The following is a 13635-nucleotide window of genomic DNA, read 5'->3' on the forward strand; positions in this document are numbered from 1 at the left end:
GATTTTTATAAATGACCTGGATGAGGAAGTAGAGGGATGGGTTAGTAAGTTTGCTGATGACACAAAGGTTGGGGGTGTTGTGGATAGTGTGGAGGGCTGTCAGAGGTTGCAGCGGGATGTTGATAGGATGCAGAACTGGGCTGAGAAGTGGCAAATGGAGTTCAACCCAGATAAGTGTGAAATTGTTCATTTTGGTAAGTCAAATATGATGGCAGATGGTATTAATGGTAAAACTCTCGACAGTGTGGAGGATCAGTGGGATCTTGGGGTCCGAGTCCAAGGGACGCTCAAAGCTGCTGTGCAGGTTGATTCTGTGGTTTAGAAGCATATGGTGTTTCGGCCTTCATCAATCGTGGAATTGAATTTTGGAGCCAAGATGTAATGTTGCAGCTATATAGGACCCTGGTCAGACCCCACTTGGAGTACTGTGCTCATTTCTGGTTGCCTCACTACAGGAAGAATGTGGAAGCCATAGAAAGGGTGCAGAGGAGATTTACAAGGATGTTGCCTGGATTGGGGAGCATGCCTTATGAGAATATGTTGAGTGAACTCAGCCTTTTCTCCTTGGATCAACAGAGGATGAGAGGTGACCTGATAGAGGTGTATAAGATGATGAGAGGTATTGATTGTGTGGATAGTCAGAGGCTTTTTCTCGGGGCTGAAATGGTTGCCACCAGAGGACACAGTTTTAAGATGCTAGGGGTAAGTTTTTTTACACAGAGAGTGGTGAGTGCATGGAATGGGCTGCCGGCAATGATGGTGAAAGCAGATATGGTAAGGTCTTTTAAGAGACTTTTGGATAGGTACATGGAGCTTAGAAAAATGGAGGGCTATAGGTAAGCCTAGTAATTTCTCAGGTAGGGACATGTTCAGTACAAATTTGTGGGCCGAAGGGCCTGTAATGTGCTGCAGGTTTTCCATGGTTCTATGTTTCTATTCTTTGATTTGCAGCAGCATCCGAAACACAAACATTGGTTAACTGGCCGGGGGAAATCGTTTCCCAGTCTGCCGATGAATGTCTGAATCTAGGGGAGCTGATGGGAACAAGGGGAGAAGTACTATTATCAGCAAGGGAGTTCAGGAGCCTGGAGACACACAGTCGGTATTCTGGGAACATTTTAATCCCCTCTGCCATCAGACTTCTGAATGGTCCATAAACCCATGAACATTATGTCGCTACTCCTCTTCTGCATTATTTATTTATGCATATTTATAACTTATGATAATCTTTATGGCTTGCACTGTACTGCTGCCACAAATCAACAACTTTCACGAGGTGTCAGTGAAAATAAACCTGACTGAGATACTGGAGCAGATTGAGTGTAATTGGGTGCTGATGGTTGGCATCTTCTCACAGCCGTTTCCTTACTGTGTGCTGACATGCTGCCACTTGACCTTTCGGACTGTAATGCACTGTGGAAGGGGATCCCAACCTTTGTTGTGCCATAGACCAACACCGTCAAGCAAGGGGTCCGTGGACCCCAGATTGGGAACGCTTGTTCTCTAGTGATTGGACATCAAGGTTGACATTGTAAGAGCCAGACAAATAAGGCACACCTACCTCAAAGAGCAACGTAGAGTTTGAAGGGACTTCAGGTGGGCTTCCAGCAGTCCCATAGGCATAGTTTGGCTTACAGATCAACTGACAGATCTCCCCCTTCTTCATTGAAGCCACTCCCAGGTCCCATGCTTTTAACACTTGGCCTATAAAAGGAAATATACGTTTCTGCATGTACAGTATTTAAAAATATCAAAGCTGTGGGCTCACTTCTCCGGCAAGAGAGAAAGCCAAGTAATTTAGAGAAAGGGAAAAGTGGTTGCTGGGGGTAAGTGTTCAATTCTGAGGAGCACTGCAGTTTCTTCTCCCCGAGAGTGATGAAATTTAGTATTCTCTGCCTTGAAGGGTTGTGGAGACCATATCACCAAGGCCACATTTTGGTGTGAGTCTCAGGGTTTGCTGGATTTTGGTGGCCAGTGGTAATATTCACTTCTTGTTTAATACTTTATTTAAGGGGAAGGAGAAGGTAACATTTTAAAAAATATATATTTATTAAGACACAGTGTGGAACAGGCCCTTCTGGCCCTTCGAGCCACGCTGCTCAGCAACCCCCGATTTAACCCTAGCCTAATCACAGGCCAGTTTACAATGACCAGTTCACCTACTAACTGATACATCTTTGGAATGTGGGAGGAAACCGGAGCACCCAGAGGAAACCCACTCGGTTACAGGGAGAACACATAAAATCCTTACAGACCGAGGCGGGAATTGAACCCAGGTCAGTTTTACTGTAAAGCATTGTGCTCAACACTATGCTACCGTGCCACCATTAAATATAAGAGAACTGGCACATAAGAGGAGATGAGGACTGGGGAGGATCTGCCATGATCATGTTAGATGGTGGGACAGGTTTGGGGATTTGAAGGGGTTGGGGATTGATTGACCCATCCCTCCATTTGTGCTCTGAGCATCAAATTGGCCAAGACTTTAAAAGATTCTGAGAGGCCCTCATAACCATCTAAAATTAGCTGCCAGAACCAATCAGGAATTCGTGTCAAAATTCATCCCCAGAGGATGTCTTGAATATGAACTCCTGATCACAAACAACGTTTGAAGCAGCTAACACAGAGGCATTTACTGGGTTGCTAATGGCAAGAAGTAACCGGCACGTATGCTGTTAGGGTGAACTGGAATTTGACAGGGGTGGACTTTGACTTCAATTACTGAAGACAATTATTTCCCAACACGAACTAAAACCTAAATAAACTGCAGATGGAGGAACGTCAAATGAAAAAGACAATATTGGAAACACTCAGGCAACACACACACAGTGCTGGAGGAGCTCAGCAGGCCAGGCAGCATCTACAGAAAAAAGTACCGCTGACATTTCGGGCCAAGACCCTTCGGTAGGACTGCTGAGAAAAAGATGAGGAGTAGATTTAAAAGGTGGGGGGAGCGGAGGGAGAATCACAAGGTGATAGGTGAAACTAGGAGGGGGAGGGATGAAACAAAGAGCTGGGAAGTTGATTGGTGAAAGGAGATAGGGAACTCCAATAGGAGAAAGCTATGGAAGAAAATTAAGGGAGGAGGACCACCAGAGGGAGGTGGTAGGCAGGTGAGGAGATGAGGTGAGAGAGGAAAGCAAGAGAGGGGTGGGGGCATGACCGGAAGTTCCAGCAGGTTGGAGGCTACCCAGATGGCATATAGAGTGTTGTTTCTCCAAACTGAGTGTGACTTCAACATGACAGTGGAGGAGGCCATGGATAGACATATTGGAATGTGAATATCTGTTTTTATTTCACATTTTCCCTCAGCAATTAGTTAAAGGGAACATTGGTCAGAATCCCAGTGACAAGCAGTTAGCTCAATTCTCCGCCCCAGCCTTGAACATAACTTTTGGTTGAGAATGAAACATAAGAAGGCCTCGCCTTTATTTTCTTTTACAATGTTGCTCCATGTTCTTCAACAGGTCTTTCCAAGCTAACACTTTCAAGAACATTCCTCAGAGAAATAAACTGTCAAGAATAATCTTGTCCTTTTATTGAAAAATAGCAGTCTCTTAACTATTATTTACGTAAGTGGTCAAACACGCAACTCTTAAATCAGCTATGTGTCTTGAAGGAGCATTCCTTGCCTGAGGTAAAATGTTGTGGGTTCAAGTCTCACTCGGGGATCATGCATGTTATCTGGGGAATACTGTCAGTTGAACTGAACACTACTCTATCATCCAGGAATAGAGGAGGGAGGGTCTTTGATGAAGAAGATGAAGATAGCTAAAACTCTGCCCTGAAGTACTCCCAAATCAATGGTCTGAGGTTGAAGTGACTTTCCCCCATAAATGCAACCATCTTCCTTTGTGCAATGCAAAAAACAAATAAAGTAAGAGTTTTTGTCAAGATTCCCATGGACTTTAATACTTTCTGACTTGATATCAAATATTAGATATCAAGTCTTACAAGGATGTGGTTCCAATGGCAAGCAAATAGGGTTCATGAAGATGGGCATGGTGGTCCCAGGTTCTGCGCTTGCTACTCTATAACCTCTGGTTTTCTAACAACCAGTCTCACCTCATCAACCTCATAATTCAGGCCTTTGCTTCATGCTTTGACCAGGTTGTGATGAGGTCAGGAGCTGAATGTTCCCTGTGGAATCCAAATTGAGCACCAGTGAATTGGTAATTTTAATGCCATTATTGGTAATCTCCTCTTTTGCAGTATTAATAATGACACTACATTATTTTACTTGTTTGTGTACCATTGGGAGAGGAGTGCTGGCTATTGTCCAGAGTGGAATTTCTTTCTCTGTGCTTTGTGGTCAGGAGAAACATTCCACATTCTTGTTGTTTTTTTGTATGTGGGCTCCCTGATTACAAGGGCAGCATTTTCTGGACTGAATCTTTTGGTCTACAGAACTATAACCAGGGCTTTGTTCAAAGTTCGAAGTAAATTTATTATTAAAGTACATACATGTCTCCACAAGACCATAAGATATAGGAGCACATTGGACCATTGGGCCCATTGAGTCTGCTCAGCCATTTCATGATGGCTGATCCAATTTTCCTGTCAGTCCCAATCTCCTGCCTTCTCCCCGTATCATGTCGTTCCCTGACCCATTCAAGAATCTATCAACCTTTGCCTCAAATATACATAATGACTTCGCTTCTGCAAGTGTCTGTGGTGAAGAATTCCACAGATTCATCAATCTAAAGAAGTTGCTCCTCATCTCTGTTCTAAAAGGAGGCTCCTCTGTTCTGAGGCTGTATCCCTTGGTCTCAGAATCACCCACCAAAGGAAACATTCTCTCCACATCCACTCTATCAGAGCCTTTCATCATTCGTAAGGTTTCAATGAGGCCACTCCTCATTCTTCTGAATTCCAGTGAACACAAGCACAGACCCATCAGACACTCTTCATGTGACAAGCCATTCAATCCTGGAATCATTTTTGTGAGCCTCCTTTAAACCCTCTCCAATTTCAGCACATCCTTTCTAAGATAAGGGGCCCAAAACTGCTCACAATACTCCGTGAGGCCTCACCAGTGCTTTATAAAGTCTCAACATTACATCCTTACTTTTATATTCTAGACTTCTTGAAATGAATACTAACATTGCATTTGCCTTCCTCACTCCAGACACAACCTGCAGCCAACCAGAAAAGTCTCCCTTTATTCCCACTCTTTGCCTCCTGCCAATCAGCCACTACTTTACCCATGCTAGAATCTTTCCTGTAATACCATGGGCTCATGCTTGTTAAGCAGTCTTGTGGCACCTTGTCAAAGGCCTTCTGAAAATCCAAGTACACAACACCAACTGATTTTTCTTTGTCTATCCTGCTTGTTATTTCTTCAAAGAATTCCAACAGATTTGTCAGGCAAGATTTTCCCTTCAGGAAACCACTTATTTTTCAAGCGCATCCAAGTACCCAGAGACCTCATCCTTAATAATCAACTCCAACATCCTCCCAACCACTGAGGTCCGACAAAGAAGAAAAGTTTACTTTCTTCTGCATCTTTCCCTTCTTGAAGAGTCAGGTGACATTTGCAATCTTCCAGCCTTCAGGAACCATTCCAGAATCTAGTGATTCTTGAAAGATCATTACTTATGCCTCCGCAGTCTCTTCAGTCACTCTTTCAGAACCCTGGGATGTACACCATCTGGTCCAGATGATTTATCTACCTTCAGACCTTTGAGTTTCCAAAGAAATTTCTTTCTATTAATGGTAACTTCATGTACTTCATGCCACCTGAAACCTGGAATTTTCACATATTGCCAGCTTCTTCCACAGAGAGACTGATGCAAAATACTTACTCATTTCATCCGCTGTTTCCTTGTCCCCCATTACTACCTCCCCAGCATTGTTTTCCAGTGGTCCGATACCCACTCCCAACTCTCTTTTACACTTCATGTATCGGAAGAAACTTTTGGTATCCTCTTTAATATTATTGGCTAACTTACTTTCATATTCCATCTATATCTTCTTAATGAATTTTTTAGTTGCTTTCTGTTGACTTTTAAAAGCTTTCCAATCCTTCAACTTTCCATTTTTTTTTGCTCTATTATAGGCCCTCTCTTTGGCTGTTATGTTGGATTTGACTTCTCTTGTTAGCCACAGTTGTATCATCTTTCCTTTAGAATACTTCCTTCTTCCTCTTTGGGATGTAGATATCCTGTGCCTTCTGAATTGCTTCCAGAATTTCCAGCCATTCCTGCTCTGTCATCACCCCTGCCAGTGTTCTTTTTGAATCAATTCTCTCTAATTACTCTGTAATTCCTTTTCCTTCACTGTAATACTGATACATCTGACTTTAGCATCTCCTTCTCAAATTTAAGTGTAAATTCGATCATATTATGATCACGGGCCATAAGGGTTCTTTTACCTTAAGATTTCTAATCAATTCTAGTTCATTACACAATACCCGATCCAGAACAGCTGATCCTCTAACCACGAGCTGCCCTAAAAAGCCATCTCACAGGCACTCTAGAAATTCTTCCTCCTGGAGTTGGAAACCAACCTGCATGTACTTGTGCATATAACAATAACCTTGACTTTGAGAATGCTGGGTCTTAAACTAGAAAGAGATTGAGATCACAGGCTTGTTCCAATATTTGGCTGTATGCAAAATAATGGAAAGCAATTTGCTTAAATAAATATTTACCCTCCTTTTCCATGACCAATCCCCTATGTGACTTGACATCCAGAAAGTTTGAAATTTGTGTATCCATTTTTGCTCTGAGCAACTTTTGAATGCCTTCCATTTTTCTGAAGAAGAGTTACCTTTAAGTAGAAATTTCCAAGTGATTCTCACTAAGTTACAATTCAGCTTCACAAAGCTGGTCTTTCCACCAATGAGAACTCTTCTTCCTATTCAACCCTTGTCCTTCTTCATATTCTGTCAAATCTGGGAGAACACTGTTGTGTGTTTAAAATTTGAGTAATATTGTATATATTGTTTGATTGAGCATTCTTTGTTGTTTAAATAATTCATTATGCGTTTTATGTAAAAATAAGTGAATTGCATGTGTCAAGATGCTACCACATGCTATGTACACCCCTCACTTGAAGTAAAAATGAAACTGGACATGAGTTGTTTCCTGTCTCCCTTGTTTTCTATTCAATTAGGCTTTGTGTTTTGGAGTTATGAAACATAGCAATCAGAATCACTGAAACCCTTGTGACATGCTGGCAAGGTAAAAGATTTCCTGAATTCATTTTAAGAATTTGCACCTCACATATTGTTAAACGGATCCTATTCCAGTCACTGTCAGAGGAATTTGGAATATACAGTTGTTATACCATTTTCTGCAAGTTTCACAAGTTTGCCTGCTTGTCTGCTCTTGTTTTTTTTTCATTTACTGGTTTTGTAGTTCTTTCTCAAATGTGTGATTGGTCCTTTTCTGTTGCTAAATTCAGCCAGAATGACCCTGGTCATACCCTTCTTTCACAAATATAATTGTTTCCTTATCCAATGTTATAACTCTTTCCTTATTTGTTTTTAACTCACCCCAACCCATTTAAAAGCTATGCCAAAAAGTTGAGTTGAATTTCTACCAATTATTTTTAAGTCATGATTTAATAATAATGGAGTCATATTTCCATATGTCTATCTCTACCCTCAGCTCACCAGGTTCTTCATAACACTCCTTGTTTTAAGACTTACGAAGCCCTTGTTTTCCAATCTTTGTCATAGCCATAGAGTCATAGAACACTACAGCACAGAAAAAGTAAAATCCAATTCAAAGTTACCTCTCATAATTTTGTATATCAAATCTCTTCTCATTATCCTATGCTCCGGGAATAAAGTACTAGCCTATTCATACCTTCCCTATAACTCAGATCCTCGAGTCCCAGCAATATCCTTGTAAGTCTTCTCTGTGCTGTTTCAAGTTTATTTCCTGTAGGTAGATGATCAGAATACTCCAAACCAGACCCCTCCAATGTCTTATACAACTTCAACATAACATGCCAACTCCTGTACTCAATACTTTGATTTATGAAGGCTAAGGTGCCAAAAGCTCTCTTTACGAACCTTCCTACCTACGACACAACTTTCGAGGAATTATGGATCTGCATTTGCAGATCTCTCTGTTCTACCACACTCCTCAGTATCCTACCATTTGCCACACAAATCCTCCCCTGGTTGGTCCTCCCAAAGTATAATAACTCACACTTGTCTGCATTAAATTCCACCTGCTACTTTTCAAGCTGGTTCCGATCCCGCTGCAAGCTTTGGTAACCTTCCTTGCTGTCTACTACCCCTACGCCCCCAGCTTCTTGTAATCTTCTGCCTTCTAAACTCAGCATCTGCCCCAGATATCCAGCTTCACTCCCTTCCTTCTGAACCACTGTTGTGTGATGCACCATCAATAACTCACTCTGAGACGTAAGGCGAGATATCGGCTTTTATTGACTGGAAGAAGGAACAAGCAGTGAGTGACCACCATACTACATCCTAGAGGCTGAGAGGCCGGGTTCAGGCCTTGATCGCCTTTATACTGGGGTCTGTGGGAGGAGCCACAGGAGCAGTCAGCAGGGGGCGTGTCCAGACAGGTATATGTAGTTCACCACATTGTGGCTGACCGAGCCCGTTACAACTCGTCCTGACAACAATGCAGGATTGTAGTAACTGGAAGAGTAACAGGGAGGGGCAATGGCAAGAAAAGTTTCTCCTTTCTCTAACAGAAAGGTGTTGTGTAAGAACACAACAAAAATTACCTTGCTAAAGATAATTTCTAACTTACTAAATGATTGACATTGAGTTAGAAAAGGAAAGCACTTGGGAAAAAGAGGGTTAATGTACTAATTGTAGATGTTTAGCCAGAGACTGAAAAGAAGCAAGTGTAAGCCCTGCTTGGCTAGAAAAGACCTCCCTCCCACTGTGTTGAAAAGTCTCTGATCCCTTTCTGGCTGTGAATAGGTACAAAGAAAAGGGTAGTCAATCTGATCCAACTGAAGCTGTGACAGTACCTGGATTTTGTATGCAGAAACTACATGAAGGGAAGGAGCATGGCAAAAGACCTGGGCAAGGATGGTTAGGACCCAACTGCTGGAGTATCCAAGATGAGAATCAAGACATGATATGAGACTAAAACAAACTTAGGGAGCTAAAGATGACACCAGAGGGCGACTTTTCTCAGTTCATCAGTGAAACAGTTAAATCCTTCCTATTCTAATGACTATTTTCCTTTTCAGGCTGGCTGGGGTTCTATCCGGATCTTTGATCTACAGCTGCACTCAAACTGCGGTTCTGCACAGCAGCATGTTTCTATTCTTGACGCTCACCGATCACCCAGATTTTGATACGAGGGAGAGTTTGCTGCCGATTCTCGAGCTGGGGAACAAAATAAAAAGCTTCCGACTGGCTATAACATTGAAATAGTGTATGTTGTCTCCTTTCTTGCTGTGGAAGGAGTGGTACCTGTCTCTCCCATGTTAGTGAGAGAGACTGTGGGGCAAAGGTTAGTCTTTGATGTACTGTAGTCTATGGTCTCTCTTTGGGGTTTTTCTGCTGCTTGTTAGTGAGAGAGACAGTCAGAGAGAGAGAGACTGTGGGGGAACAGTTAGTCTTTGATGTACTGTAGACTATGGTCTCTCTTTGGGGTTTTTCTGCTGCTTGTTAGTGAGAGAGACAGTCAGAGAGAGAGAGACTGTGGGGGAACAGTTAGTCTTTGATGTACTGTAGTCTATGGTCTCTCTTTGGGGTTTTTCTGCTGCTTGTTAGTGAGAGAGACAGTCAGAGAGAGAGAGACTGTGGGGGAACAGTTAGTCTTTGGTGTACTGTAGACTATGGTCTCTCTTTGGGGTTTTTCTGCTGCTTGTTAGTGAGAGAGACAGAGAGAGCAAGAGAGACTGTGGGGCAACAGTTAGTCTTTGATGTACTGTAGACTATGGTCTCTCTTTGGGGTTTTTCTGCTGCTTGTTAGTGAGAGAGACAGAGAGAGAGAGAGAGAGACTGTGGGGGAACAGTTAGTCTTTGATGTACTGTAGACTATGGTCTCTCTTTGGGGTTTTTCTGCTGCTTGTTAGTGAGAGAGACACAGAGAGCAAGAGAGACTGTGGGGCAACAGTTAGTCTTTGATGTACTGTAGTCTATGGTCTCTCTTTGGGGTTTTTCTGCTGCTTGTTAGTGAGAGAGACACAGAGAGAGAGAGAGACTGTGGGGCAACAGTTAGTCTTTGATGTACTGTAGACTATGGTCTCTCTTCAGGGTTTCTGCTGCTTGTTAGTGAGAGAGACACAGAGAGAGAGAGAGACTGTGGGGCAACAGTTAGTCTTTGATGTACTGTAGACTATGGTCTCTCTGGGGTTTTTCTGCTGCTTGTTAGTGAGAGAGACACAGAGAGAGAGAGACTGTGGGGCAACAGTTAGTCTTTGATGTACTGTAGACTATGGTCTCTCTTCAGGGTTTCTGCTGCTTGTTAGTGAGAGAGACACAGAGAGAGAGAGAGAGAGACTGTGGGGCAACAGTTAGTCTTTGATGTACTGTAGACTATGGTCTCTCTTCAGGGTTTCTGCTGCTTGTTAGTGAGAGAGACACAGAGAGAGAGAGAGACTGTGGGGGAACAGTTAGTCTTTGATGTACTGTAGACTATGGTCTCTCTTTGGGGTTTTTCTGCTGCTTGTTAGTGAGAGAGACACAGAGAGAGAGAGAGAGACTGTGGGGGAACAGTTAGTCTTTGATGTACTGTAGACTATGGTCTCTCTTTGGGGTTTTTCTGCTGCTTGTTAGTGAGAGAGACACAGAGAGAGAGAGAGAGACTGTGGGGGAACAGTTAGTCTTTGATGTACTGTAGACTATGGTCTCTCTTTGGGGTTTTTCTGCTGCTTGTTAGTGAGAGAGACACAGAGAGAGAGAGAGAGACTGTGGGGGAACAGTTAGTCTTTGATGTACTGTAGACTATGGTCTCTCTGGGGTTTTTCTGCTGCTTGTTAGTGAGAGAGACACAGAGAGAGAGAGAGAGACTGTGGGGCAACAGTTAGTCTTTGATGTACTGTAGACTATGGTCTCTCTGGGGTTTTTCTGCTGCTTGTTAGTGAGAGAGACAGAGAGAGAGAGAGACTGTGGGGCAACAGTTAGTCTTTGATGTACTGTAGACTATGGTCTCTCTTTGGGGTTTTTCTGCTTGTAAGGTGGGCGGTGGGAATGCTGATACTTTATGCGAGGGGGAGGGTTGATGCTGCTTGTGTATGGGGGGGCGGCAGGGGACGGGTGTTCTGACAAGTTTTCTATCATTCATTCTTTGAAGGTTTTCTTCTGTTTCATGGATGTCTGTGGAGAGTAAGAATTTCAGGTTGTATTCTGTATACATTCTCTGATACTAAATGGAACCGCTGATACATTGAACCATTGAACTAGATGCTAGATGAAAATTCGAGTTGAGTTGACGATTAAGTGCTGAATGTTAATTCAGGTGCTCTTTATATAATAAAATCCTGGAGCCAACAAATGGCCAGGATGGGCCAGGATGGGCCTCAATCTTTAAAGATGCTGCACCAGCTCTCCATATTCCGGAGAGTATATCCTGGAGGCTCGTGTGGTTGGGTGTGTGTCACAACAGGACCCCTACCCTATGGCCAACTTGTGATGACCCTGGCTGCTCAAGGAGACGATGATGGTCATCGTGGATGAGGGCCAGACCTAAGATGTCCCTTTCAGGAACCCAGCATCATTGCTCAGGCCCAAATCCCTCCCAGTCCATTGGAAAGTGCCAAACTCTCTGAACAGTTTGTGAAGCAAGAATTCTCTAAGGTGAAGACCTGTTCCCCATCGACAAACCTGGGTGGTTGTGGAACAGATGGTTGTGAGACTAAAGGACTGGTGCTTACAGGTTTTAATTGGGAAATGTGGAAGGTGGAATTGATCTTGTGGGTCTCGGGGAACTGCAATGTGTAAGTAACTGGGTTTACTTTCTCCAATAACTTGGGCACCAACTTCCTAGACTCCACCTGAGTAGACAGCCTGACCCATTGCCCAGGCTCCAGAACTGGTCCTTGTCTTCTCTTGCAGTTAGTCTTTATTTCAGCCTTCCGGGTAGAGGCCAACAAAATCTCCCTTGCCTTAGTCCATTTTTCCCAGCAGTTTCAGGTGAGATCTTGGGCCATAAGAACCCCAACCTTGGTTTCCTGCTCAGGGGAGAGTGGTGGAGAATACCCACACTGGCACTTGAATGGGAACATCCCATGGGCAGAATGCTGTCGGTGACAAATGGTCGCACCACTCATCTGGCTTTTCAGAGGCCAGGCATCTTATGGTTTGTTCCATGTTCTGGTTGACCCGCTCTATCTGGCCTCTGGACTGTGGGTGAAACCCAGAGGAAAGTCTCGCTGTTGCACCAGTCAGTGTACAGAATGCCCTCCAAAAATGACATGAATTGAGGACTGAAATCTGACACAATGTCCACTGGAAATCTGTGGACCCTGAAGACCTGGAGCAGGGCAATCTCAGCTGCCTCCATGACAGATGAAAGTTTGTCCAAGGCAATGAATTTACAGGCCTTTGAAAATTGATCTACTGTTACCATCATGACAGGAAGGCGAAGACCCGTGACAAATTCCATGGAGATGTGTGCCAGTGGTCTTTTCGGAATAGGTAGAGGGTGAAGGAGTTCTTGAGGTTGGGTGTGGGTCTCGTTGTCCTGGGTGCTCACCTCACACATTGTTGGACTGCTCTCACCATTCCTCAGACCCGACAGTGCGAGCTGATGACCCAGAGGACCATTCCTGGGAGCCTCCCGTTGCCAGTGCGGTGAGGCCACCCGCACCAGCCCAGCCATCGGGAAACACTGAGCCAGGGAAGCGCTGCTCGAGACCTCCAGCAGAATATCTCCATTTTCGCCCCTCCGGGTGGGCTGTTTGGGTGAGGAGCAAGGCTTCTACGTGGACTGCGTGGTGGGGGCATCAGATGCCGTGCGTTGGTGGACACGGGGTCAACCATCACTATCATCCATCCCGGTGTTCTCCCCAAGATGGACCAGCCAGCCCGCCTGGGTGGACAACGCCGGCAGTCCAGCTGACTACAGTCACCGGTGACTGTGCAGCGATACGGGGGAAGAGGCGACGGTGTATCACAGTGTGGAGAAACACAGTGGAGATTGGGGGGTGGCTAGCTGGCATCTGGGAGTCCTGCATCACTGGCCTGGAGCTGCAGTCCCACCGGGGGCCCCGTGTGGGGGCAAAATGTTTTACCTTGGTGCTGAAGCCATGGCCCTTGGGCAGGGCAGCTGCGGGAAGTGGACCAGGCAGGGACTACCGCCAGACACCCCAGAGCACCCCTGTGATCAGCAACCGCATTGGCACAGTGCCACGACGTTGGTAGAACTACCGCAGTGCCCTCCAGCGAGATCGTGCAGCCGTGACGGTGGCGCAGCGAGGGCCTGGACCAGGACCAGCGTGGGCCAGCACCTTGACATCACGCAGCCAGGGACGAATACTGCAGATGCACGGCGCTGGTCCAACACCACATTAACACCGGAGATGCCCAGACCATCGCTAAATGCCGGTAGCAGAGCAGCGGATTGACGTGATGGTAGTGGCTGGCATCAGTGAGCCCTCCGACAGCCCAATGGCAGCCCAGCAGTGTCGGTCAGGAAGAAAGATGGGTCATGGTGGCGGTTTTGCACAGACTACCATGTCATAGGTGAC

General features: G+C 44.7%; 1 protein-coding gene across 3 annotated transcripts in view; it reads right to left on the bottom strand.

The window, feature by feature from the left end:
* LOC132395766 (peptidyl-prolyl cis-trans isomerase FKBP5-like) overlaps positions 1-13635 on the bottom strand; it is a 291454-nt gene that overhangs the window by 151767 nt on the left and 126052 nt on the right. For all 3 annotated transcript variants that reach the window (XM_059972769.1, XM_059972770.1, XM_059972768.1), the window contains one exon: positions 1562-1704. In XM_059972769.1, coding sequence (XP_059828752.1) covers positions 1562-1704 — 143 coding nt within the window. The remainder of the gene's footprint in view (positions 1-1561; positions 1705-13635) is intronic.

This window comes from Hypanus sabinus, chromosome 6, assembly GCF_030144855.1.
Source record: "Hypanus sabinus isolate sHypSab1 chromosome 6, sHypSab1.hap1, whole genome shotgun sequence".
NCBI lineage: Eukaryota > Metazoa > Chordata > Chondrichthyes > Myliobatiformes > Dasyatidae > Hypanus > Hypanus sabinus.